Source organism: Eleginops maclovinus, chromosome 23 (assembly GCF_036324505.1).
Source record: "Eleginops maclovinus isolate JMC-PN-2008 ecotype Puerto Natales chromosome 23, JC_Emac_rtc_rv5, whole genome shotgun sequence".
Classification (NCBI taxonomy): Eukaryota; Metazoa; Chordata; class Actinopteri; order Perciformes; family Eleginopidae; genus Eleginops; species Eleginops maclovinus.
This window is the reverse complement of record NC_086371.1, coordinates 20271768-20299449: the sequence shown is the minus strand read 5'-3', so window position 1 is coordinate 20299449 and position 27682 is coordinate 20271768. Positions and strand designations below refer to the sequence as shown.

At 42.7% G+C, this 27682-nt stretch overlaps 2 protein-coding genes across 3 annotated transcripts; one reads left to right on the top strand and one right to left on the bottom strand.

The window, feature by feature from the left end:
* Nucleotides 1-783: 783 nt before the first annotated feature.
* On the top strand, nucleotides 784-27011 carry ints6l (integrator complex subunit 6 like). Of its 2 annotated transcripts, XM_063876407.1 has the most exons (19): nucleotides 785-1082; nucleotides 1200-1277; nucleotides 1365-1666; nucleotides 4996-5145; nucleotides 6166-6255; nucleotides 7606-7789; nucleotides 8232-8360; nucleotides 18711-18874; nucleotides 19337-19489; nucleotides 20025-20157; nucleotides 20849-20943; nucleotides 21036-21146; nucleotides 22077-22295; nucleotides 22374-22500; nucleotides 22906-23048; nucleotides 23177-23408; nucleotides 24041-24517; nucleotides 24626-24719; nucleotides 25469-27011. In XM_063876407.1, exons 4-19 carry the CDS (start codon nucleotides 5026-5028, stop codon nucleotides 25572-25574), a joined length of 2577 nt encoding a protein of 858 aa, XP_063732477.1. In that variant the 5' UTR covers nucleotides 785-1082; nucleotides 1200-1277; nucleotides 1365-1666; nucleotides 4996-5025; the 3' UTR covers nucleotides 25575-27011. The 2 variants fall into 2 exon arrangements, with proteins under 2 accessions (XP_063732476.1, XP_063732477.1); XM_063876406.1 differs by lacking the exon at nucleotides 1365-1666 and having other exon boundaries at nucleotides 784-1082.
* LOC134860101 (uncharacterized) lies at nucleotides 8785-14506 on the bottom strand. The gene is made up of 2 exons (XM_063876943.1): nucleotides 10361-14506; nucleotides 8785-10291 (listed from the first exon to the last, which is right to left on the bottom strand). Exons 1-2 carry the CDS (start codon nucleotides 14504-14506, stop codon nucleotides 9173-9175), a joined length of 5265 nt encoding a protein of 1754 aa, XP_063733013.1. The 3' UTR covers nucleotides 8785-9172.
* Nucleotides 27012-27682: the final 671 nt, after the last annotated feature.

Genomic DNA, 27682 nt, shown 5'->3' with positions numbered 1-27682 from the left:
ACTGTCTTAATTCCGCTATATGTTTTTCGAGCATGTTTGAATATGTATATATATGTGTGTGTGTGTGTGTGTGTGTGTGTCTGTGTGTGTATGTTATATCTCTTCACGCAGATTCTAAGCTGAATGTGCACTTTCTCTGTGTTTTGCCATTACAAGAGTTACGTAACAGGACACTTGATTTATAAACGTTATGTATCTATTACTTTAACAGTGTGTTAACATGGTTAGGCAATGTAACTGCACGTGCTCTTGTTATGTTGTGTTAAGAGTCGGAAAGACGCATATTTTGAGGGTCCTTGAACGCAGCAAGCGAGGAGCGAGTCAGCTAAAGAGGTTGTGTGTGTGTGTGTGTGTGTGTGTGTGTGTGTGTGTGTGTGTGTGTGTGTGTGTGTGTGTGTGTGTGTGTGTGTGTGTGTGTGTGTGTGTGTGCGCGTGTTAGGGGGGCGGGATGCAAGGGAATTGGCAAGACATTTCAAGACATTTTAGGTCTATAAATACGATCTATACAGCTACAACGTTATCAGTTGATAGACCGATAGGCTATTTGTGCTAAGAATCACATTTTATTAAAATACACATCAGAGCCATGGACAATGATTTTTAATACCCACCCGTTTAGCATACACACAATTGAAACGGCAGGCGGATGTACTGTACACACACACCCGCCATCTCGACCTCGTTATATATTTTGTAGGGGCGTGGTCAGTGGAATCCGGCTCAGCCAATGGCGTGGCGGCGGACGGAGCTGGGCGTTCCTTTCAGTTAGGAGCAGAAGTTGAACAGCGCGAGCCGAGACAGAGCTCTAGAAAGGCAGATAGAGAGAGAGCGGAGGCAACGGCCCTCTTCAGGAGGGGGGGCTTATTATAACAAATATACACACATGTGTGAACTGTTTGGCCGCACGATAGGGCACATGTGGATAACAATAATTTTAGAAAAGCATACAACCGCGGCTTTACATTTAAAAAATGCCTATTTTACTCTTCCTGTTAGACACGTCCGCCTCTATGAATCAGCGCACTTATTTGGGTACGACGTATCTGGACGTTGCTAAAGGCGCGGTTGAGGTCTTTATGAAGGTAAAGAATGATTTACCCGACTTTTTTTCCAGCAGTGTGCACCCTTGGTGGATAGGGTTCCTTGGGCAAGATCGGTCGAAATTAATATATGTTGTTTTGGTTTTCTTTTTTTGACAGCTGCGTGCCCGAGACCCGGCTAGTAGAGGCGACAGGTACATGCTAGTTACATTCGATGATCCACCATACGGAGTGAAGGTAATTAGCAACTGATACAGTTTTTACATTTGACCAGTCGAACGTATTTTTCTGTCAGTGAGACTTTATTGTCCTTCTGGTTTGTAGTCAGTGTTGGGCGGCATCCCGGTGGCGAAAAAACGGCAATTTTTTGCTCCAAATAACCGCAGACCCGGAGATGCGCTGCCTCCGACCATCCAGCGGACATTTTGCTTTTGTGTTGAGAAAAGTCTCGGGCGTTGAGATGGAGGCGGAGAGATTTATTATCACCTATGACGTCGCGCTTTTTTTAAAAGCACAATGTTTTGATTGGTCAAAGAGCCCGCCAATCACTCCTTACTCCTCCCCTTGCATCATCCACGCATAACCATTGGCCAGTCTGGGCTGAAAGTTGATAAGCCCTCTTCAGCGTGAGTTTTTTTTTTATGTGAGTTCGCTAGTAGGAAATTATCATTATTCATTATTTGTCATATACCGATACGATGGCCAAGCATACAAGCACTTTACTTTTCAGTCACACATAAGAAAAAAAAAACAACCAGACTTGCAACCTGTGAATCACTGCAATCATTTAAGGGGTTTCATGTCAGCAAAGCCATCCTCACCAGGAATCAATAGACTTGTTTTATGAGCTGGCACACATCTCTCTGAGGTTTTCATGCACAATAAAATGCAATCCTTAGTACCCAAATGAACCCCTAAGTCCCTGATGTGCTTTGGTGCCTGATCTGTATTAGGGGTATCTTGGCTTGTGTATACCTATCTTCAAAATACTGTCAACACAATATGCATTGCAGTACTTACTCCCATCCCATTGATAATTACATAACAGTACGTTTTCCTGAGTTGTTTTTATTTTGTTTACTAAATAACATAACCCTAACCCTAGAAAAGTCATTCATTACTTCATATTTAATAGCAGTAGCTGCTTTGAGATTTAGAAGATAGATACAGAGGCATATGTTTATGGCACACACGTTTGCATGTAGGTCCAAAGGTACTTGTTATAACTACTTAATTCCAGATCTTTTCTCTTTGAAATACGATTTCAATTAAAACAATTCAATGCACTCTGCTGCACCAGAACAGATTCCACCATAATACAGCCTAGTTCATGAAAATAAAGCATACTATTTTACATTGTTCATTATATGCTCAGGCTTAAGGATAAATGAAAAAAACAGAATGTTTGAATAATGAAATAAGTGCAAGGGGTGATAGTATTGGAAAAGTGAAAACTTCGGTGCTTCAGTGTTCAAACTCTTTCTTTTTATTTTGCATAGTGATATAAATGTACCCCAGCAAAGCTATTTTTGAGAGCAGTTCCTTCCCCTTTTCCAAACTAATTATAAACAATCAACGATTATTGAAATGTATTGACTGCACTTTCAGCACAGATTTTGAGTTATTAACTAATGTTTATGTACAGTCTTTTTTATAGTTAATAATCAAAGCAATGCAGGAAGCTAAGTAACTGTTTTGTGTCGCTTTACTGACTTCCTAAAAAACATGTTTAGCTAATATACCCCATCACTGAAACATCATCATACACCTTTCTTTCTCCTGCTGTAGGCCTATGTGTGAACAGGGGTTATGAGGTCTTCCTACTTCACTGACCTTGCAGCAGATCACTGCATCACTAAAATAATCTGGTGTACAACAACTAGAAGTGCTATCCCCTTGTCATAAAGTCTGTCCTCAACTCCTCTCCCTCCTGCTCTTCCTCTCTTTGTCTTCATCTCCTTCTCCTTTGTTGTTTCTGCCGGCTCTGTGCACAGAGGATTATGATGAAAAGACAAGGTTATACTGAATGGGGCTACTCTGATTGCACAGTTACAGAGGCAATAAATTGTTGATGTAGAGGGAGAGAGAGAGGAGGCTGGGTCAGAGGAAAATAAAAATATTCTCTAGCCTGAATTATTGAGTAAGAGCTAAGCCGTACATTTCTACTGGCGTACACAAGGGTGTATGTCTGGGATATTATTATTCTACTACCCATATTTATGTTTACACCGTGAGTTATACCCAAGCTGCTCCGTAATGTTGCCTGCCTGGTTGTAAAATATGTATTTAAAGTCATGTGACACTAGGCTTTTCTAGAAATTCCCTCAAATGCATGCCTTTGGAATGATACACATTATATGTTACATTGCTTGTGTGCATAAATTATTTATTATATATACGCCACTTTTTTAAATTCTTAACTCCTCCCCAAAATGTTAACGCAGGAACTTGATTTAAACAGCAAACTGTTGATCTCTTTTATAACAACATGCACAGTATAACTTCTCTCTTTAATAGCTTACCTACTTTTAAAAGGGCCTTATTACGCTCATTTTCAGGTTCATATTTGTGTTTTGTGTCTCTACTGTGACATGTCCTCATGCTTTAATGTTCAAAAAGCTCTTCATTTTACTCATGTTGCCTGTGCTGCAGCACCTCTTTTCCCCCTCTTTCTGAAACCAGAGCCCAGCCTGCTCTGACTGGTTAGCTGGTTGGCTCTGTTGTGATTGGTCAACAGGTTAGACATGTCCCATGACCCGTCCCTTAGTCTATAACTACAATGTGTTGGAATGCCATCCCATCGAAACATGAGTATTACATAGTGATGTCACTATGTTTCGGAGGTAAACAAAAGAGTCAAATGGAGGAGAGAGACTCTGAACTTTGGGATTTTAGCCTTTGCAGACCATTTACATGCACAAAAACATGTAGGACACACTACAGGAAAGGGATGGCCCCAAAAACTGAAATTTCACATGTAGTAGGAAAATTATTCTTCAATTAAATAAAAGGCGATATGTTCACAATGCACTTCAATCTAATACAGACAAATTCATTAATTCTTTCAGCCATTCAATCTTCAAATTGTTCAACAATTTTCATAATAATGGGTTTTATTCATCTTATAAATCCAATGAAATCCTTCCCTGTCTTTGACACATTCAAGCTGTTATTCAGTGGAGGGTCCACCTCATAACATCCACCTATCACACTGTCATTTCTTCACTTCTTGGCTTCTCCACTTCTCTTTTACTCTTCATCTCTTTCTGTGTTGAGCCCCCCCCCTCCCTCTCCTGATAAAGGAAGTAGTAATCTTGCAGGTCATCCTTAGATTAGGCATGAAGCTGCTGTAGTAAGGTACTTGACCTCGCTGGAGAAAATTCCAATAGCAGTTGCACAGCCACATCTTCCTGTGGGAGTATTTATTTGTCACAGAGGACAGGCAGCAGTGGGAAATGTATTTCTGGATGCTTGTCAAGAATGAAATTAGACTCATTTTTAAATAAAAGTACCATCCAGCTCTAATGTGGGTCTTAATTTCAACAATAATATTTTCTTTTTGCAGGGTTCCACATGAGCTGGTCTCACGTAATGGTTGCTGTTATGTCATGTTGCACAAAATGATGGGTTGCTAAGATTTAAACTTCGCTAACCCAAGGTGCCAGTCACATGCTCGCCTAGAATCAGTTTGTGGTTTTTCAGCAAAGAAAACTTGTTTTGTTTTTCTTTCATAATTGCAGTGTATGGGTATCTGTGGGTGTTGGATCTATTTTGGCTTTGTGGCTGTTAACGGTGTCCTGTATGCAGCGGGCCTCCTCAGTTGTAATTCTGCCTGATATTCAGCTCTGTGTGTGTGTGTGTGTGTGTGTGTGTGTGTGTGTGTGTGTGTGTGTGTGTGTGTGTGTGTGTGTGTGTGTGTGTGTGTGTGTGTGTGTGTGTGTTTGTGTGTGTTCAGGCGGGGTGGAAGGAGAACCACTCCACCTTCATGTGCGAGCTGAAGAACCTGCAGGCGTCCGGCCTCACCACGTTGGGTCATGCTCTCCGCACAGCCTTCGACCTTCTCAACCTCAACCGCCTCGTCTCAGGCATCGACAACTATGGACAGGTATTAACATGGCAACCTGATGCATTTCTCAGCAGCTGTGATATGAGAAAACTAAAATAACTCTCACTAGATCTATAGTTCCACTGTTGTGTTTCTAAGGTTTAACAGTTATTTTAAATAAAGCTTAAACCGTTAGTTTTTTAATGAATTAGTTGTGTTCCTCAAGTTATTTTCAAGTTTCAAAGGCTTTATTTGTAACATGCACATTAGCAACCTCACAGTTTTTGCAGTGAACATTTTGAGTGTCAAGTTCTTCCATAATGCAACATATGATACATTTATAAAAGTACAAGATATAAAAACTGTACATTAAAATAGCACACAGGACAAAATGGTTGAGGAAAGTTGCACAAATAGGTGTATACAAAAATAAGACACTCAATTAATGATCTATTAATAAGTCAGTTCTGCCAAACAAGCTAGTAATTACGTTTTAAACGACTTTTTTAACTGCCAAAACATACAGTATATGTTGACCTTCTCTGGGTGAACAAATTATAATAATTATAGCAAAGCTTACAGCTGGCGTCCTTCCTTTACCTTGAAAAGAGAATAATAACCCCTTTTTATTTCAGCTTCTCCCACTCTCTCTTCCTCAGTTAGCACTGTCCTCAGCTCCTCACACACACATCGCTTTCTTCACACCAGAGAAAGATTACTACGCTCCGGTAGAGTCACAAGTTCTGTGCATCTGTCAGTGTGAATCTATTAAAACTCTGTGTGTGTGTGTGTGTGTGTGTGTGTGTGTGTGTGTGTGTGTGTGTGTATAATTGGTCGAGGCTTGACCTCTGACACAGGGCAGAGATTACACGCTGCAACAAAAATTTCATATTGAAGGGGACATATTATACTCATTTTTCAGAGGCAAGTTCCATATTATGTTTTAGCAGATGGGAAACGTTTTAATACGCAGAGTGCAAAACATCGCAATGACAAGAAAGCAGGCCAGTCAGAATTAATGGGGTCACTGTTTGTGTGTACTTGTTTCTAATCCCTTAAATGTCACTGTTTCCGTCTCAGGGCCGTAACCCCTTCTTCCTGGAGCCATCTGTGATCATCACCATCACTGACGGGAACAAGCTCACACACAGCTCTGGGGTGCCAGATGAGGTGAGAGTAAAAACAAACGCAGTTGTGCTACTATGTTTCATAACGTGATCTGTTTGGACTGGGTAATGACCCGAGTGATAACGTAGTGTAATGGAGACCAGTGGCAGTTTCTTTTCTAAATATATATGAAGTTAAAGGCCCCATCTTAAGATTTCTGACTAAAAGAAAAACATATGAATAACTAGGATCTATTATCATACATTTGCAAAGATAGAATCTAGCCTTTAGACAGCTATTATTAGGGAGGATTATGAAGTCAACCCAGTTTTTCCAGCCTGACACAAATAATTCAAATGAAGTGTTGACTTGTGCTGCTCTTCATCGTTATATATTACTTAGGTTTTTAGTTTTTTTTGTATACCCCTTTTTACCCCCCCCTTTTTTTCTATGCTCTTATCTTTTTATGTTATGTGTTCTTGTTTATATTTGCACTGTGGGACTGCCAGAAACGGTATTTCAATGTTCTGTATGTATAACACATGTGGAAACTTTGACAATAAAGTGGACTTTGACTTTGAATGTCTATCCATGCATTTAAAGTTTGGCTCTCCAGCGTTAACCATTTTTAAGCACTTCCAGCAGTATATTTAATAAGTATTTGTCTGTTTTTAAGCCATTCTTGAAGTATGAGTTTACAAATAAAGCATACTATCTGGCATCTGAAAATTGTGTCCAGAATATTATGTATTCCTCTCTCAATTCCAGAAAAGTTGGTAATACAGTTAGTATTTGCATTTTCTGATTCCTCCAGCACACTGCAGAGTTACAATCATACTGTTAAAAAAACAAAACAACCTCATCAGGCGTTTTCAACTAAACTCCCTTTTTGTAAACTTGTTCACTTCCAGTGATGCATCCATATAGAGTGGTGTAGAAACGAGTCCTAAAACACAGAAGTGAGTTTGCATTTCAGCACTTCTGGTTTTCTCACCTTTAGGTCAACATTTTATTGAAAGGGTTGTTGGTTGGATACCTGAAATAAGCTCTGTGGTTAACACACGCTTAAGAGATCTTTAAGTTTTGTTCAACAACATAAAATATACCAGTGTTAATACCCCACGGTTGAACATGAAGCTCTTACGTGTCTCAAAAAAGCATTTCATCACTCAACACAAGCTCACCTTTAGCTTAGCAATGATGACTTGCTACTATAATGTAATTCCTCTACAGCCTTACGTTAGCCTTTACGCTTCATCTTTTATAAAAGAGACCTTGCAATGCTAACTTCCAGTTCTGCCTATAAAAAACACATAATCCCAATCTTCTGCAGATGTCGTTATCCCTCCCTCCTTATCCCAGTTAACTCCTCTCCCATCACCTTTCTCTTCCTCCCCCCCCTCTGTCGTGCAGCTGCACCTGCCTCTGAACTCTCCGTTGGCGGGTAGCGAGCTGACCAAGGAGCCCTTCCGCTGGGACCAGCGTCTGTTTGCGCTGGTGCTGAGGCTGCCGGGAGCGTCCACGCCGGACACAGAGCAGCTCGGCAGCGTCCCCACAGACGAGTCTGCCATCACCCAGATGTGTGAAGTCACCGGAGGTTCGCCTTTCTCTTATTTACCCTAACATGTGTCCAGTATCACCACCAGCATGTATTTTCAGATTCATGTTTATTTCTGTACTCTGTACTTAGCTAAATAATTAACATTAATATCTTTATTAATACTTATAAACAAATGTTGGTAAAATACACATTTTTACATACTATTGTTTATTTATATTGTATTTTATGTCGGATTATGTTTTTTGATTTAACGTTTTTATTCCACCTTTTTACTATTACTATAATTATTATATTTTTTTAATAATATTTTTGTTTAGTCTTTTATTTAACATGTTTGCTTTTATTTAAAAAACAGATAATTTTATTTCTTTATATATATCATTTTTTACATTTATTTTCAAATGCAGCAACTGTCACGAAACCCCATTCCCCCGCAGGATAAAGGCATTCTGATGATTGTGCCTGCTGTTTCTCTCAGGGCGATCGTACTGTGTGCGGACTCAGAGGATGTTGAACCAGTGTCTGGAGTCTCTGGTCCAAAAGGTTCAAAGTGGGGTCGTCCTTAATTTTGAGAAGACCGGGCCGGATCCGCCTCTCATTGGTGAAGGTGAGTGGAACACAGAATGGTCTCAACGCAACAACTTCAACTCCGTGCAAATCCTCCTCTCACAATAGTTATGAATAAACAAATATTTCTGATTCACACGCAAATTCTAAATCAACATTTGAAGCCTGCGTAGCCTTTTTCATTTTGCATGTTGTTCTGCCCTCACTAAAGAGTTCCCCTTCTTCAATTAGACAGACAGATGACTCCCATCACACACCGGTCAGATTTGGTAGATTTATTCAAACTGACAGCATGTAAAAGGTGTAAAACTAAAATGAAGAAAGAAAGAAAATACACAATCAGCATAAAATATGTAATAACTAAGATATCAGATACACATCCCCAAAGATAAGGCCTACAACAAGCCTAGAAAGTTACTACAGTGACTAGCTGGATATATGAATGTCAAACATTACTTGCTCTTACTTCGCTGAAATTACAAAAATATGCAGAAATAAACACATCAAGTAATTACACTAACAATATCCTGCAAAGATACTCACAGACGATGCTCCTATAAAGTGAATTCAAAAGAGGATGGAATAAGATGTAGCTGCTGCTCACACTACCATGCCAAAACTGGTCTGATAAACAAAGCATTCCAGGTGACTTCCTGTAAGTGTCACATGACTATCATGAATTTCAATATGACTGCCCAAATGTTAAACCCAACCCCAAAGCAAAGACACCACCTAGTGGCAGGAGTAGGAAATGCACATTAATTACTTGTAAAATAAACCCAGTCCAGCACACTCCCCGCCTGGTATCTAAAAAGATGCCACCTTTAACAAGGGGAGCTAAGAACGGTAACTCTAATCAGTCTCTGGGGAGAGGAGTAGGACGACCTCTGAGACAGGTCGCAGAAAGGTCTTGCTTGACCCATCCCTCGCAGTCTTGATCTCCACCTTTCTTACCCTCCCGTTGGTGCCGGGGAAGGTCTTGACGATGACGCCCATGGGCCAGTCGTTTCTCTGCAACTGGTCGTTTTTCAGGAGGATGACGTCACCTTCTTTCAGATTGCGTTTCTCTTTTTCCCACTTCCTGCGTTTCTGCAGGGTGGGGAGGTACTCTGTCCTCCATCGATGCCAAAAGGTGTTGGCGAGGCTTTGGACCTGCCTCCACTGCTTGCCGTAGAGGTCCTTCTCGTCAAACTCACCCTTGGGAGGAGGAAGGGCACTGACCTTCTGTGTGAGAAGTGTCGCTGGTGTCAGGATGAATGGGGAGTCAGGGTCTGTGGACACAGGAACCAGTGGACGGGCGTTCAGGATCGCTGAGACCTCTGCCATGAATGTTGTCAGGACCTCATGCGTGAGCTTTGCTGGGCCGGCCTTCAACAGCATCGAGTCCAGGATACGCCTTGCCAGTCCAATTAGCCGCTCCCAACTGCCCCCCATGTGGGAAGAGTGTGGTGGGTTGAAGATCCACTTACACCCATTGTCACTGAGATATCCTTGCACCTCCTTGTCACTAGTCACAGAGTCCATCTGCAACTCCTTACAGGCCCCAACGAAGTTGGTGCCACAATCGCTTCTGATCTGTTTCGCTGGCCCCCTGACTGAGAAGAACCGCCGTAGAGCGTTGATGAAGCTTGAAGAGTCCATTGACTCCAGTACTTCTATATGTATGGCCCTGGTGCTCATACATGTAAAAAGCACAGCCCATCTTTTGCTGCTAGCAAGTCCTCCTCTGGTCCGCCGTGCCGTGACCATCCATGGTCCGAAGACGTCCACACCCACGAATGAGAAGGGAGGATCTGCGCTGAGGCGGTCCGCAGGTAAGTCAGCCATCTTTTGAGTCTCCATCTTCCTGCGTAGTCTTCTGCATGTGACGCAGTGATGAAGGATGCTGCTGATACGCCGTTTCCCACTGATAATCCACAGGCCTGCCGCTCTCACAGCACCCTCGGTGAGGTGCCGCCCTTGGTGCTGGACCTGCTCATGATAATGTCGGATGAGCAAGGTTGTGACGTGGCTCTGCCCAGGTAAGATTACAGGACTAACCTCTTTTCCATCCAGGTTTGCCTTGGACAGGCGTCCTCCAATCCTGAGAATGCCAGCACTGTCAAGGTAAGGACACAGGCTGAGGAGTGGGCTTTGCTTAGGAATGGCTATTCCTCCCCGGATGCAATCCAAAGTCTCCGCGAAGGCATCTTGTTGGACGGCCCGTATTATGATGTTTCTTGCTTCCTCCAAGTCGTCTGTGGGACAGAGCTCTTCATGGATGTGCCAACCCTTGCATCTGCTCCCCTGGTTGAAGGAGTGGGCAACATGCACAAGCCTAGCAACTGCTCGATTGAGTGACCGCCATCTGGAGAACCTCTCAAAACGCATAGGGTCAAGTTTGCCACTGGTAACCCTGTTGAGATGACAAGTGATCTGTGGGCGGACATCAGAGTCAGAGCTGGGGTCAACCAAGTTGAAGGAATTAGGTGCAGGTTCAGCTTCAGCTGATGTCAACAGGAATGGTGGTCCGCACAGCCATGAGGTGTGAGTTAGGCTGCCTGCTGGGACTGATCGTGAGCCGTGGTCTGCAGGGTTTTGGCTGGAGGGCACGTGCTTCCATTGTTTAGGGCTTGTTGACCTCCTGATGCGCTGCACCCTGTTGCTCACGTAGACGTAGAATCGTCTTGACTCATTGTGAATGTAGCCTAGGACCACCTTGCTGTCTGAGTAGAAGGTCACAGCGTCAAAGATGGTGTCCATCTCATCCACAATCACGTCTGCAATCTCTACAGCCAGGACCGCAGCGCACAGCTCGAGCCTTGGAATTGTCGTTTCTGGACGTGGAGCAAGCTTTGCCTTGCCAAACATGAAGCCAACCTCAACATTACTGCTTGCATCGGTTGTTCTCACGTAGGCGACAGCAGCTATAGCAATGGTGGAAGCGTCACAGAATACACACAGCTCCTTACTGCATGCTTGACGGAGAGAGATGGAGGTGTATTGGCGCGGAATCTTGAGCTGTTCAAGCTCCTTCAGAGAGTCCCTCCACAGCTTCCATTCTCTGTACTTTTCCTCAGGGAGAGGGGCGTCCCAGTCGCATGACTCTGTGGTGAGCTCCCTCAGTATGGACCTTCCTTGAACGCTTACAGGGGCAGCGAAACCTAGTGGGTCGAACAGACTGTTAACAGTTGACAGGACCCCACGTCTTGTGTAAGGCTTCTCTGCATCAGCAACTTGGAAGGTGAATACGTCTTCCGAAACATCCCAGCTCACCCCTAAACTTCTCTGCATGGGAATGGGGTCTGTGCTGAGATCCAGATCTTTCATCCCCTTAGCCAGATCTTCAGGAGGGAAGGCTCTCATCACAGCCACCCTGTTCGACAAGATCTTGTGAAGCCGGAGGTTGGAGAGGGCCAGCATACCTTGAGTGTTGTGAAGAAGAGTGATGGCTTCCTGTTCTGAAGGGACAGACAGAAGGCCATCGTCAACATAGAAGTTTCTCTCAACGAACAGCCTCGCCTCTACGCCGTACTCCCTCTCTCCCTCTGCAGCAGCTCTTCGGAGCCCGTATGTGGCTACGGACGGTGACGGGCTATTTCCGAAGACATGTACGCACATCCTGTACTCAATGACGTCGTCATCCAGGTCATTATTGCGATGCCAGAGGAAGCGCAGAAAGTTCCGATGGTCCTCACGTACGACAAAGCAATGGAACATCTGCTGGATGTCAGTCGTCACGGCCACTGGCTCCCTTCTGAAGCGCAGCAGTACCCCGAGCAAACTGTTGTTCATGTTTGGGCCTGTGAGGAGGACATCATTGAGGGACACCCCTTGGTGTTGTGCACTGGAGTCGAATACCACCCTCACCTGTCCAGGCTTCTGAGGGTGGTATACCCCAAAGAACGGTAGATACCAGCTCTCCTCATCTGGTGGTAAGGGTGGTGCCACTTCAGCATGTCCATTCTCGAAGAGCTTGCTCATGAACTCAGTGAAATGCTCTCTCCTCTCAGGGTGTTTCCTGAGTGTCTTGGTGACCATAGCGAGACGGGTCCTAGCCTGCTCACGGTTGTTTGGCAGACGCTGGCGTGGGCTTCGGAAGGGGAGTGGAGCCTGCCAGCTGTTGTCTTCACCCTGTTTCAGTTCCTTGTCCACAATCCTCAGGAAGGCAAGATCCTCCATAGAAGGTGCTGTCTTGTCGTCGTCCTTTGTGTGGCAGAAGATGGACTCCCCCATGAGTCGCGTTTTGTCACTTGGTAAGGACTGCCGCTCTGAGGCTGAAGGACTTTGGAACTGACAAGTGTGGTTGAGCTTTTCTTTGATTTCAATTTTGTTGAGGCAGGGACACAGAACGCTGGGACGCCCATTCTCATGAATGTAGGTTCTGTATGTGTTCACAGGTGAGGGTACGTGTGCACCGTTAATACACACATCCCCTACGATCACCCAGCCGAGGGCTAGCCGCTGGGCGAAAGGAGCGTGTGGGGGGCCATTGCGCTGTTCAAGGACCTTGTGGACCTGAATAATGTCTCTCCCTAAAAGAAGTAAGATCTCGGCCCTCGGGTCAAGGGGAGGTATCTTGGAAGTTAGGGATTTCAGGTGTGGATGGTACTTCACAGCAGCTGGCGTAGGAATCTCTGCCCTGTTATTAGGCAGTTGATCACACTCGATGAGTGTAGGCAGAGCTAGACTGGTCTTTTCATCAGCTGACTCCACTATGAACCCCCTTGCCCTGCGGCCTGCAGCCTCTGACACACCCGCACAGGTTTTGAGTGTGTAGGGAGAAGTGTTGTCAGCTATGCTGAACAGCTCAAAGAATGATGACCTGGCTAGTGACCTATTGCTCTGGTCATCTAGGATTGCGTATGCTCTTGTCTTCCTCTCGGGTTGGTTTTTAGGATACACATAGACGAGACAGATTTTGGCACAGGATTTGGTTGCCGCGCTGTCGCCACAGACCTCAGTGCAGATTGAGGTAGTGACTGAAGCCGGAGTAGATTCCTCTCCCTCCCCGCCATGCTCTTCAGAGGGGCCGCTAGCTGGCTTTGTTGTCCATGGTGCAGGGCCGGCATGAAGGGCTGCAATGTGCCTATCGCTGTTGAACTCAGAGCACTGGATGATAGCCTTGCAGTCCTTAGCTTGGTGGGAGGTTGAGGAACAACAACGGAAGCATATGCCATTCTCCTTAAGCAAGGCCTTACGTTCGTCCAGCAGTTTGGCTCGAAAGGCTCTACACTTAGGTAGGGGGTGGGGCTTTTTGTGTATGGGACACTCTTTCTTCGGGTTGTCTGAACCCTTGGTCTCATCACCCTTGGCAGGATTGTCAACCTCTGTTTTATGCACAGCTATAGGGGTTTTAGCTGATTTTGTTGGGAATTTCTCCCACTTAGGTGGCGTGTTGCTGGGCGTGTTGCTGGGCGCTGCAACAGCGAAGCTTGGATCATTTCTCATCTTTGCTTCTGCACGAATGAAGTCGGCGAACACTGAGAAGGGTGGGAAGATGGTGTGGTGTCTTTCTTTATACCTTGTACCTTGCACCATCCACTTCTCCTGCAGGTTGAATGGCAATTTCTCCAGGATCGGATGAATGCCTCGCGCCGTGTCCAGATAAGCCAAACCAGGCAGGAACCCATCCTCCTTGCCTGCCTGTATCTCCAGGAGAAGATCACCTAGTTCACGTAGCCGCTTGGGTTCTTTATTGGAGAACTTGGGGAACCGTTCGAGCTTGATAAAGAGTGCTGTCTCCATGGCCTCTGGCGATCCATAAACCTCCTCTAGTCTTCTCCAGACCATGCTGAGGGCCTCACCAGGGTAGTTGATTCGAACCGACCTCACTCTCCTTGCATGCTCTGCAGATTCCGGTCCAAGCCACTTAATCAGCAGGTCAAGTTCCTCACTAGGCTTCAGACCCAGATCTTCAGTAGCGTTAGAGAAGGCGGACCTCCAGGCCCAGTAGTTTTCGGGTTTGTCATTGAACTTCGTGAGTCCAGCTGTGAGTAGCTCACGGCGAGCTAAGAACCTTGCTAGCACTGATACATTAGAAGTGGATTCTCCTCCCCGTGGATAGCTGTAATCTGCTGTATCGTGTCTGGGTGTCCATTGGTTCCTTGGTTCAGATGCTGGTTGTGGTGCAATAAATTCACTTTCTCTTTTTGGTGTGAATTGCACTGGCGGCCGTTTTGAATGAGCAGCTGTTGCAGTTGGCATTGTGGCTGTCACAGATAAACGTTGCCTCTCACTTTGCCTAGGTAGCTCATGATGTCTCTGAGAATTAGGGATGCACCGAAATGAAAATTCTTGGCCGAAACCGAAAACCGAAAATGAGGAAACCAAGGCCGAAAACCGAAACACCGAAATAAATTATTATTCCAATTATTAGTACCATTGCATTTATGGCTATGACTGTGTGCTAACCTTACTAAAAATCAAGGCGTTGCAATTCAAAGAATAAATAAATCACGAAATTATGAAAATATTTATTTAGAACTGACATTATGCACAATATAAAATAAAATTAAATGTTTAACTTGACCACACATGTGTAGCCTACATGAAATAATAATGTACAGGCCTGTAAACTGACTGGCCTGCTGAAATATTGTAAAATTAAATATGTTCTCTCATAAAAAAACAAAGTGCATTTAAGTCAAGTGCATCGAAACTCTTGTGAATTAAGCAGAATATTTTGCAGCTTGAAATCTGTGTCGATCCACTGTGCAGTTAGACTGAGCATACTCGTGATGCTGACGTCTGAGCTCCATATATCGGTCGTGAAACTGATTGCTGAAATATCAGATGCCATAAGCTCATGGACATGAGTTGCAACAACATTGAACAGCTCAGGTAAACATACGTCTGAGAAATGTCGTCTGCTCGGTATGGCATAACGGGGCTCAATGTGCTCTATCAGCCTACGAAATCCCACGTCCTCTACAACAGAGAACGGCTGATCATCTAAGGCAATGAATTCCATCATTTTTTGTGTAATGCCCTTAGCCTTGGCACCATCACTGGGAAACTTTTTGGCCTTTTCAAAAACGTCTGCCACAGACGGAGTCGGTGTGCTCGGAATGGCTTTCCTTTTCTGTGCCGCGTTTTTCTCAAATTCAGAATAGCGATCGGGATGTTTTGATTTAAGATGATGAATTAAACCCGACGTGGAAAAACTCTTTGCAGATATACCCCCTCTAGAAATTTCGGCTTTACACGTATTGCAAATTGCTATTCGTTGTTCTTTTTCAGACACAGTGAATTGCGTCCACACCGCAGACATGTTGGCCCGAGTGCTGTTCGCGGTTTTTTGCTTGCGTCATCATCACAACGTTCTGTTTCGGCCTTGTTGTTTCGGTGACAAAAGTGTTTCGGCCGAAAACAGAAAATGCACTTTTGGGCCATTTTCGGCCGAAAATTTTCGGTGGCCGAATTTTCGGTGCATCCCTACTGAGAATCATCATTAGAGTTGAGGTTAACAGCTGCTGAGGGAGTAAAATCAACCTTTTTATCCTGCTCTGGATCGTCTGTGCGCTCATTAGATTTCACATAGGCATACTGTTCTTGAACATATTTCTCTGTTCTCTCAACTGAATGATAGGATGAGCCTTGGTATTCATCATGAACAGTGAGCTCCCCTAAAGCTGCCAGATCCACTGCCGATTCCAATACATTAGCTTCAGCAAAAGCGGCGTCGGCATCCTTCTCTTGCTGTATGGCTTCCAATGTGGCATCAAGACGTGTCTCCTCCACTTTCAGCTGAGCCTTTTTTACTTTAACATCAATCTCCCTTTGTGCATGTAACGTTCTCGCCCGTGCACCTTCTGCCTTTGCGCGTGCTTCCAATGCAGCCTGCAAGCTAGCTGAAGATCTCACAGAGCGCTTTGATAATTTTGATGTGCGTGAGCACTCTGACCTTGTTTCATAGTTCTTTTCTTCTCTTAATGACATCTTGATACTGGTAGATGCAGAACAGGCTGGATATCTTACTCACTGCGGTAGAAATCACTGTTGAGTCCGTCTTTTTACTGTTCTGCCCTCACTAAAGAGTTCCCCTTCTTCAATTAGACTGACAGATGACTCCCATCACACACCGGTCAGATTTGGTAGATTTATTCAAACTGACAGCATGTAAAAGGTGTAAAACTAAAATGAAGAAAGAAAGAAAATACACAATCAGCATAAAATATGTAATAACTAAGATATCAGATACACATCCCCAAAGATAAGGCCTACAACAAGCCTAGAAAGTTACTACAGTGACTAGCTGGATATATGAAATCGCATGTCAAACATTACTTGCTCTTACTTCGCTGAAATTACAAAAATATGCAGAAATAAACACATCAAGTAATTACACTAACAATATCCTGCAAAGATACTCACAGACGATGCTCCTATAAAGTGAATTCAAAAGAGGATGGAATAAGATGTAGCTGCTGCTCACACTACCATGCCAAAACTGGTCTGATAAACAAAGCATTCCAGGTGACTTTCTGTAAGTGTCACATGACTATCATGAATTTCAATATGACTGCCCAAATGTTAAACCCAACCCCAAAGCAAAGACACCACCTAGTGGCAGGAGTAGGAAATGCACATTAATTACTTGTAAAATAAACCCAGTCCAGCACACATGTCATTCTTTTTAAAAGCAGAATTTCAGCACAGTTGCAGATAAATATAAGGCTAATATTATTGGTGTTTTTGTCGGATTAGATGCTAATGGTGGACGCTAGGATTGTTTCCTACTGTGATCCGAAGATTTACAGGAACTCCAGAGCTTAGTTCAGTCCAAAAATATTAAATAGGATTGAAGTACTAATTTCCAAAATTCACAACATCTTATCATCTTTCAATTTATTCTGCTTCAACACACTGTCGGCAAAAATAAGTTTGCTCTCCTGGCTTCAGCACTCAAAGGGAGGCTGCACCTTTATTAACAGCACCATTAATCACATTTATAACACCATAACAATAATAATTTGAGGAAATTATAAAATACGACCGCAGGCATTCAAAGCCTAACTGGAAAACACCAATAGAATCCTTGAATAAATAAAGATACATTAAGTGCAGCTCTACATACACATATATGAAGAGCAGTAAACCAAGATGCAGTCATGACATTTTGATAAACACAAATGTGTCCAGTCAAGTGCATAAAACATGAGTTTCCGAGCACTTCATGTCATCGCATTTTAAGGTTGGAGCAAAGATGCAGTGGGGAGCAAGGTGAAAGCAGAAGAGAACCTTCTGTTCGTCTCTCCCCACGGGGCAGCTCACCACTAAAAGGAGAACTGAATGCATTTTCTACGCCAGCCAAACATAGCCAACAGAATATAACACTGTGGCTGTGTGAAGAAAGGTTGTGAAATAAAATGAGTCCCGCATTACTCTACTGGAAGAAGGAGAGTTTCCAAGTTCTATGCGCTTTGCTCAAAAGAATGTAAGGTACATCTGAGGTTTACAACACATTTTGGAAATGATCAAAGCTTATTCACATTCATGGAAATGATAGGCAAGAACACAGAAATATCTTGATTGAACAAACACCGCACATATATATTTTTTAAGGCTGCAATACAATTACTTAAAGTTGTCTTACTTTAGCAGAGGTGTAAAGTAACTAAGTACATTTACTCAAGTACAGTACTAAAGTGCAAGTCTGAGATACTTGTATTTTACTTGAATATTTCCAGTTAGTGCTACTTTGTACTTCTACTCTACTACAATTCAGTGGTAAATGGTCTAATTTTACTCCACTACAATTATTTTCTACCTTTACCTACTTTACAGATTTGGATTAAAGATAATAATATAATTTGGATTAATGATAACCAACCCTTAAATCAGACTGTAGTTCACCTGGATTAAATTCAGCAGCTACCCTGCAGTATACAATGTCATTCAAACTAGCTGCACCTTTACCAGCTCAATGATCAATAATTATAAAACACATCACATATGTTATTCTGAAATGGACCAATCAAACAATGACTACTTTTGGTACTTTATGTATATTTTGATGCTAATACTTGTGTATTTTACTTGAGTAACATTTTGAATGCATGACTTTTACTGGTAACAGAGTATTCCTACACTCTGGTACTTCTACTTTTACTTAAATAGCAGATCTAATTCTTCACCCACCTCTGCATTTTAACTGCGTATCTCAACATTGTGGGTGTTCTCTGAGCTGAAACCAATTTTCTTAACAAACAACATCTGGTTACTTAGATAGGATGTTTCGAGGCAACAGGTGGAGACGCTCCTCCAGAAGAACTTCATGTTATTCCCTCTAAAATAAAAAAAACTGACTTGGATATCAGGGCTTGTTCTCAGGTGCAGAATAAGTGTTGGCACTAGTCGTTTGAGAAATGTATCCTCCCTTATATGATATCTTTTGTTGTATTTACAGAGAACTCAGCAGAGCCAACTCGTCCCGTGTCTTCCTTCAGCCCGCAGCCGTGGCACAGCTGCCACAAACTCATCTACGTGCGACCAAATCCGAAGACGGGGGTCCCGGTCGGGCACTGGCCCATACCAGAGTCATTCTGGCCCGACCAGAACTCTCCGAACCTGGTGAGCAGAGAAATGCTTTAAAATGATGTCTTGCACCCATTGAATCTGATGTTATCCGTCTTTATTCTCCATTAGGTGTTTTCGTTTTTAATTATCAGTTCTCTTTCTCTCTCTGCCTAATGTTAGTCGTCACTTTGTGGCAATAGCTCAGTTTGTAGTAATTTGGGAACCGGGGGCTGGTTCAAGTCCCAATCAGATCAAGTAAAGAGTGTTGAGTGTAGCTGGAGAGGTCCATCAATGTGTGTTTGGGTCCTATGTGTGTGATATCATAGCAAATAGCCATACAGCTAAAATTGGGGATTTCCTTCTTCCTACAGCAAATATAAACACGTGTCGAACTCATCAGTGCAGATTCATCCTGTGATCCTAATTATCTGTTGCTTTTTCCACATGGAGACCATGCCACAGATAATGATGTTCTGTTTAACGACTTCTTCAATTATCTCCCTCTCCTGCCCGCAGCCGCCCCGCTCTGCACATCCCGTGGTGCGCTTCTCCTGTGTGGACTGTGAGCCAATGGTGATCGACAAGCTTCCCTTTGACAAGTACGAACTGGAGCCATCCCCACTCACCCAGTTCATCCTGGAGAGGAAGTCTCCCCACATGTGCTGGCAGGTATGGCAGATGTTCACACGCACTAACCAACTAATCAGCTCGGTCCGCTTGTTTTCTACTTTCTGCGGTTATGCCTTCGGGACTTTTCTCAGAACGGGAAACAATGAGGTTGCTCGCTTTATTTATTATATATTTTCCACTTTTGGTAGTTTTGAATTAGTGATTGAGCCTCACTTTTTGATAGGGCTGCAAATACCAGATTACTTTAATTATTGATTTATCTGCACATTGTTTTTTAGATTGCCTGGTCTACAAAATAGTGACAAATGTCCATATTACCTTGTTGTATTTAAATGATTTTTTCTCCAAACACATAGAGAAGAGCAGGCAATCTCTATTTCAAAGGCTGAAAACATCATTTTATGGGATTTTTGCATTAAAAATTACTTTAATGATTAATTGTTTAAGAAAATAGTAACTCTTTTTCTGCCGAACCTCTAGCTAATCAGCCGTTGCAGTTCTACTAAGTTTGGACAAGTTATATATGAAACCCAATAACAAAATGGTATTTCATATTTCCCTTTTGTCTCCTCAGGTGTTTGTTTGCAGCAGCGGGAAGCCCTGTGAAATGGGACAGCCTTTTGGCTACCTCAAAGCCAGCACCACGCTCACCTGTGTTAACCTGTTCGTCATGCCATTCAACTACCCCGTGCTGCTCCCGCTCCTCGGTGAGACACATGGCAGCTCCTCTTAAGTGGCCTCAAAACTTCTGGGTCACTAGTTCTGGGCTTATTTTACATTTATACATTTCTTTCTGGGTCATTTCATCATCTGAAATCTTTATGACACCATCATTTAGCTATAAACACTAAAATCCCAATAGGCTAACCATAGCTACCTTCATAAACTCTTATTCCTAAATAATAATGTCTATAGTTTGTTAGAACATTTGCCCTCCTGTGAGTTATCCAACCGTTTTCACTCAAAAGTCTTATACTTTATGGCAAATTAAGTACTAACTTTATAATAAAAAATGTTTCTTTAAAACATAAAAAAAAGAAAAGTCAAGTCTCAGGGGAGAACCTCTCATACACACAAATTACCCAAAAAATGAAAAATAAAGAGAAAAAGAAAGGTTAAATGTACTGATTAAAATGATTGTTATGGCCCTTTTTTATTATAATTTTAAATATGATCCAAAAACCATAAGTCAGATTTGTATTCTAAAAATACACATTTTGGTTAACTGACCTAATGAAAGTCAAAATTAGATGCAATAATCAAAATAAGTTTGTGTAATATTACTTTTGGAGTAATGGGGTATTTAGAAACATGAATGGTAGTGAGTGTGTTGAGGGTGATGTGTGTACAGCAGGATGTGAAGGTGGATGGCTGACTCCTTTTTGTCTCTCCTTCCAGATGATTTATTCAAAGTGCACAAACTAAAACCGAACCTGAAGTGGAGACAGGCATTTGAGATGTACCTGAAGACCATGCCTCCATACTTCCTCATGGTAAACCACCTACACTGCCTTCAGTAACAGCTACCTGCTTGGATTTCTACCGTTATAACTAACCATGATGTCCTCTTGCTATCTTCTGACAGCCCTTAAAGAAGGCGCTGAGGATGATGGGTGCACCTAATCTCATTGCAGACACGATGGACTGCGGCCTGAGTTACAGCGTCATCTCCTACCTGAAGAAGCTCAGCCAGCAGGTACACACTTCCATGATGTCTGTTCAACTTAACAAAAAGACTCATTTCACTCACATCTTTATTAGAGAAGTCGTTCATGATTTATAGTACAAATATAAATGTTTAAATGTTAAATGAATTACTTTGCAGATATATTTATATAGGATCAATATAGTATCCTACATTTAAATTGTATCAGTAGTAGCCCGGTCTACTATGTTGTAGTCTATAGATATATATCTTTCTAAGGGTGTATATACTTACTCAGGGGGTTTCTAGAAAAATATAGCATGAGGGCAATACTGTGGCGCTGATCTTGTATATAAGGTATATCAATTCACGCGAGAACATGACACCCGCATACAAGATGGCCCCGCGGACTTAAACAATAACGTGACGTCGGAGCTCCGTAAAAAACAAGGCTGTTTTGTCAAAGTAAGAGGGCGCATCGCCCCTGTTACCCGGTTTAGACAAAACCCTGCTTACCATTTATTTTACACAACTTATCAAAATGTTATCGGAACTGCAATAAAAACTAAAACTAAAAATACCCTTTTGAATGAGATATGGTGGATCAACAGAAATATCCTACAGCCAACAAATTGTATTCTACAGAATTAACAACACATATATTTCTTGGTACTGATCCTCTTTAAAAAATCACACCACGATCATTTTTTTCAGTGAGCAGTGATGCAAAATAATCATTCCCTCCAATATCGTGAATTATATCGCAATTGCAAAGGCCGTTAAAAATAAACGCAGTTAGTGATTTTTTCCAAATGTGCAACACTAAACTCTTGCGCAATGCCATGTTTACCTGCTGCTGCTGTTACAAAAATAGTTTCCCAATGTGGGATCAATAAGGTGCCTGTAGTCAAGGTGAAAAATAATCCATGAAGAAGAATCGAAATGAGCCCCAGCATGCTTACATGTTTTCTATGTCCAAAGGCAAAGATGGAATCAGATCGTCTCATCGTGTCTGTGGGGAAGAAGGCTCCCCAGGAAACGGGCATCAAAGTGAAGAATCACTCCTCCACCACCCTCTCTCTGGCCCACCGGCGGGACTTCAAGCAGCTGCTGCAGGGCATCACCGGGGAGGGGCCGCTGCGCCTGGCGGACATGAACTTTAAAGAGTTTGCTGGCTTCCAGATCGCCCTGCTCAACAAGGTAGATTTCTGAAATGCACCACTTAGTGTGGGGGGGCAATTCCAGTGTTTCTGACGAAATATGCTGATGTGTTCACAGGATCTCAAACCTCAAGCTTATCGAAATGCGTACGACATCCCGAGGCGGAACCTTCTGGATCAACTGACGCGGATGCGCTCCAACTTGCTGCGGACGTCGCAAAAGCTGATCCGAGGGCAAGACGAAGGTATGACATCACAGTGGGAAGCAGTTTTCCCGATGGTGATTAAACATTCTTGAAGGCATTGAATTCATCAATCTAGAAATATGACCTTATTTTGTATTTTAAAGTCTGAAAAATGCTAAGACCCAGGAACAGATCCTGATTGTGAAACCAAAAGCAGTGAAACAAAATGGACTCTTATTTGCAGCAATGAAATATTTTATATAACTAAAAGTGTTGGTCAAAGTTGTCAACAACTTTAAGTAAATGAAGTTGGTTTAGCGGGTATAATGATCAATCCTACAATTCATTGCAATCTTAGAATATTCATAGATGGCTTTGCTGTGCAGTGGCTTCGTCAATTAAAATATCAATGAATACCATATATGCAGTACTGTTTGGACTAATAACACTTCCTGTGGTTGTCAGACTATCTGCACAGTATCCCGGTGGCTCAGATGGGAAACTATCAGGAGTATCTCAAAATGATGCCGTCTCCTCTGAGAGAGATCGACCCCGACCAACCCAAGCGCCTGCACACATTCGGGAATCCTTTCAAGCAAGACAAGAAGGTAAAAATACATCACTGCAAAATAACACTAAGCCCCAAACTATTTCACCTTATGTGTTAAAGTGCATATTCATTAAATATTGAATCCCTCCTTACTTTTTTGTTTACTTTCCTGCATGTTTATCTCAGGGGATGATGATCGACGAGGCAGATGAGTTCGTAGCGGGCCCTCAAAACAAGAAAAGAGGGAATTCCAACGATTCAAACTCGAGTACGACGATGAAGAGGAGGCGGAGCATGTCCCCGTTACTGCGGCGACCGCAAACTCCACCATTGAACAACAACCACTTGCCGGGAGGGAAAAGTCCTGCAGCTGTTCAAGGGCAGCAGAACCTCATAAAACCCATCCCACAGCACAAAGGTGAGCTGGACACGAGACTAGTTTTCAATCATATGGAGTGGTGCAGTGATGACGTATTCTTTAAGGCCGACCTGATAGTTAGCATAGCAACGGCTCTCGCAACAAAAAATGAGGGGATTTTCCTATTGGGTTTTTGATTATATACTGTATAAACTCACGTTAATGATACTTACAGCAGTATAATCTCTACATATTAACACCTCTTTAATAAAAGTTGAAGCTTATCACCAGAAGTAAAAAGCTAACGCTATAGATAAGCTGAATTATAAGGAAGTTCCAGCACGTCGCATGCCTTCACGTCATCACCGCTTAGCTAAAGGCGGCTAATGTTTGGCGGGATGACGTTTCGTAGTTGAATTTAGGCACTCGTTAGCATCCGCCGTTATCATGACTCGTAGGAGCTTCGGACGTTTATAAGTGGGTTATTTATTGAAGTATTTCATGTAGTAGAATAAGATGTGAACATTTCGTACGCTTGTGTTAACCACAGACTTTATTTTTAGCCATCTTACCCAAAGACAATTAAAAAGAACATTGACTTCAAGACAAGAACTACAAGTGCCAAAATGCTAACTCATTCCCTAGTTTCAGAACTCATTCCTGCACCACTCACACATTTGTCATCCCTGTAGGAGAGGACGGCAACAACATGGTGGTGGCTGAGAGTAACGGTGACGCGGAGCCTGAGTCGGGGGGGATCTGGCCGGCCGAGCTGGAAGCTGTAGCAGAGAGCCCGTCGTCTCCACTGAGCCTCGAGGAGAAGACCGGGCCGGGGGCAGCAGACGAGACGGAGGACGTAGACATGACGGAGGACAGACTGGCAGAGGACAGACTGGCAGGGGACAGACTGGCAGGGGACAGACTTGCAGGGGACAGACTGGCAGGGGACAGACTTGCGGAGGACAGACTGGCGGAGGACAGACTAGAGGAAGACAGTCTAGATGAGGAGGTGGAGAGACACAACTGTGACCGACTGAGCCCTCAGAGCCAGATGGAGGACCCTGAAGCGGACCCCGCGTCGCTGGAGCCCATCTTCATCTCCCCGCTGGACGGCAGCCAGGCGGAGCTGAAGAGTCAGATCATCAAGGAGGTCCGCAAACCTGGGAGAAGTGAGTGTGAGCCGCGCTGCGTTGCGTTAAAATGAGTGTAATCTGATCAAGTGGGGGGGGGTCATAGTGGCCGTCTCTTTACTTCTCTGTGTGGTTCTTTTTTCTCAGACTACGATTCAATACTGGGGCTACTGCAGCAGGTGAAAGGACCAGTGAATGTTCAGAAGTACTTCATCCAGCACGCCATCAGAGAGGCCGTCAGGTAAAACACATGAACTCATTTTAAGTGGTACAGGGTTAAGATCATGGAAAATGTTGCCCCGTTTTTTTTATATGGATGTCCAATAAGAGATGGTAAAGGTAGTTGGTTGAAGCAATACATGACTGAGTGTGTGCTACATTGCACTAGAATGCTGAATGCTTCGTGTGTGTTTCTTAGTTTGTTGCAAGTAGGAAATTCTTGCTTTCGGTAGCCAGGGAGTGCCATGCATAAATCCATTGTGTAAATTTTAAAAAACAACCCAGAACTTCCTTGTTCTCTTTACTTCTACTGCAAAATGAGTGCTAGCTTATTGCATAGGATCTTATGTCAGATATACAGCTAATGTTGTCGGAGTGAAACATTCCGAAAAATACAACAGAGCAAAAATATGTGACCTGGGGGGACCAGGGGAATCAGAAACATGCGTGCAAAGCATTCTGGTACATGTAGGCACCACCAACATGGCTCTGCAAGCAGGAGAATTCAGCTATTTTTGCTCAATACAACACTAAAAATGAAATGTATTGCCTCAATTGACTACATTAGCAATCAACCACTATAGGACCTCTACTTAACAGGCGTCAGATTGTCCCTTTTAATGTATCAAAATAATAAACCTGTCATGTGTCAGTGGGCTGGATATTTATTGTCCTTAAAGCATGTGCAATGCATCTCCTCTGGTTTATGTTTGGGAGTGTGCTCCCTTTATTTCCTGCTTTTTTTTCTAACTTCATTGGCCTCTCCGACAGGTTTAAGAAGCGGGTTTTGATCCAGCAGCTGGAGACGTCCCTCTCTGAGCTGGGAGAGAAGCACGCGTCCCCGTCAGAGCTTCCCAATGATAACGGCAGCAGTTAGTGACAAAGACACATTCCCTTTGTTAGTAAAGAAGGGAATACAGCTCTGATCTTGTTGACCATTTCACTCACAGCAATAGAGAAGTCACTGTCAACTGGCATCAAGAAGACAGATTGAAGATCTTGGGGGTTCGGTCGGGGGGGTTTGAATACCTCCACTCTCCGTGTGCTGAGAGTTAATGGATCCACTGAGGATGAGGAGAGACTTAATGTGTAATCCTCTTCATATTGACAGATGCCTTAAACATCCGTATGGCTTTTGTCTGTATCGGCTCATTGTTCAGTAGACACACACACACTCCGTCAGGCAATAAGCGGTCAGATCCTCCCGATGGCAGAGCAAAGGATGGAAAAGTACATTCCTGTTATTCTTAAAAAAAACTGTCCTTTCTTCAGCTGGTCTGAAAAAGCACCTTTTTTTCTAATTCATTATTTTTTTGCCTCCATGGCTAACAGCTACACCTCATATCTCCAGTGTCATATCGGCAGAACAGACGCACTGATCAAACACATACCGTTACCTTATTTCTTTCCTTTTTATGTCAGTGGACACCAATATGCGCCAGAATTAGGAGTGGGCGATACTGATAAAAATCTGTGAGCCTATGTTTTATGCTGCATTAGCAAGATATATCGTGATATATCACATATCTGCTGGAAACCCAATTAGATAACCCCCATTTTTTGCTATTCCAGTCAACAAAAATCCGGACTCATGGTATATTTTGTCATATCGCCGACCCCAAATTAATATTTTGTCCTTCAAGTTAACAAAACTCGTTAGCCTAATGAATAGGCTTTATACATGTGATCCATTTGGTTATTAAATTGAGAGTTGTATTGACATGCTATTGGAACAAATTCCACACACTAGCTTTTTAAGACTCAAATTGATAAACAGCAACAGTACAAAGATGAATCAGCATTTTGCACTGTCCACTTCCCTTCTGTGTTCTCATTACTATCCTCCTACCTGCCATTACAGCAATAGAACATGAGGTCAGTGGACGCATCTGTCGGTGTCCATTCAGAGTATACCTCTCCAACACAGTGTCCACGTATTTCCTCCACAAACACTCCATTGATTCCCAGAATTTAAACTTGATTAGGGGGGGTTTCTTCATCTGTCCAGGCCCACTGCTCAGTCACCTGTTGTGAAGTTTAACAGCTGGTTAAATCGCCCTGCTTTCTACATCAACACAAGTTAGCGCTCCTTTTTGTTTTCCTTGTTTTTACGACAGATGTACACTACTTTTTAATGTTGATAAGGAATATAGATTATTTTTGTGAATTTGTTTATTGCAGAGTATAAGAAATATTTTGAATGCAATGTTTAAAAGCCAATTTTGTAAACTGTTAAATACATATATAAAACGGAAAAGTTTTATGACTCTACCATTTTTTTTACAAAATAAAAATTAAACCAGTTAGAATGGTATCTCCCGTTGTGTCTGTGTTTATTTCTGCCTCGTCTAATAGCATAAAATGTGGAAACGACTTCCCATCTTGCATTATGAACAAATGTTGGTTTCAGAAATAGAATGCAGCCGCTCTATTGTAAAACTCAGCATAAACACTAACCTTGTTTTTTTTCCTTTTGGGCTTTACATAATTTTGAACAAAGTAACTTATGTGTCCAACAGCAGTGTCTTTTCTTTTATTATTTTAAGATAAGACTGAAAGATTAAATTATTTTACAGTTATTAGAAGAAAAAATATATATAAAGTCTTTTGGAAAAAACAGGTAAACACCCAAATTGAATTTAGCAACAAAAGGAAAAATGATTTTCCACGATTGTCAGAACAAAAATAAATCCCGAAGGCAAGTTTCATCTGTAGACGCACACGTTTTTCATTAGATTGATACATATCCAAAATAAACTGCCTATATTATTCTTTAAACTGCGTTAAAGTCACAGCAAATGAGGGGTAAATGGACAATAAACACTTGTAGAAATATAACGGTCTGTTTATTTTGGAACCCAGACTAAAAACTCAGCTTCTACTGCCACCCAGAGGCCAACATGAAAACGTGATCAGGTGGACATTTTTCTTTCTGATGCAGCAGTCAAGAAACAAGGTCATTGGAAAATCTCTGCATTTTCATTA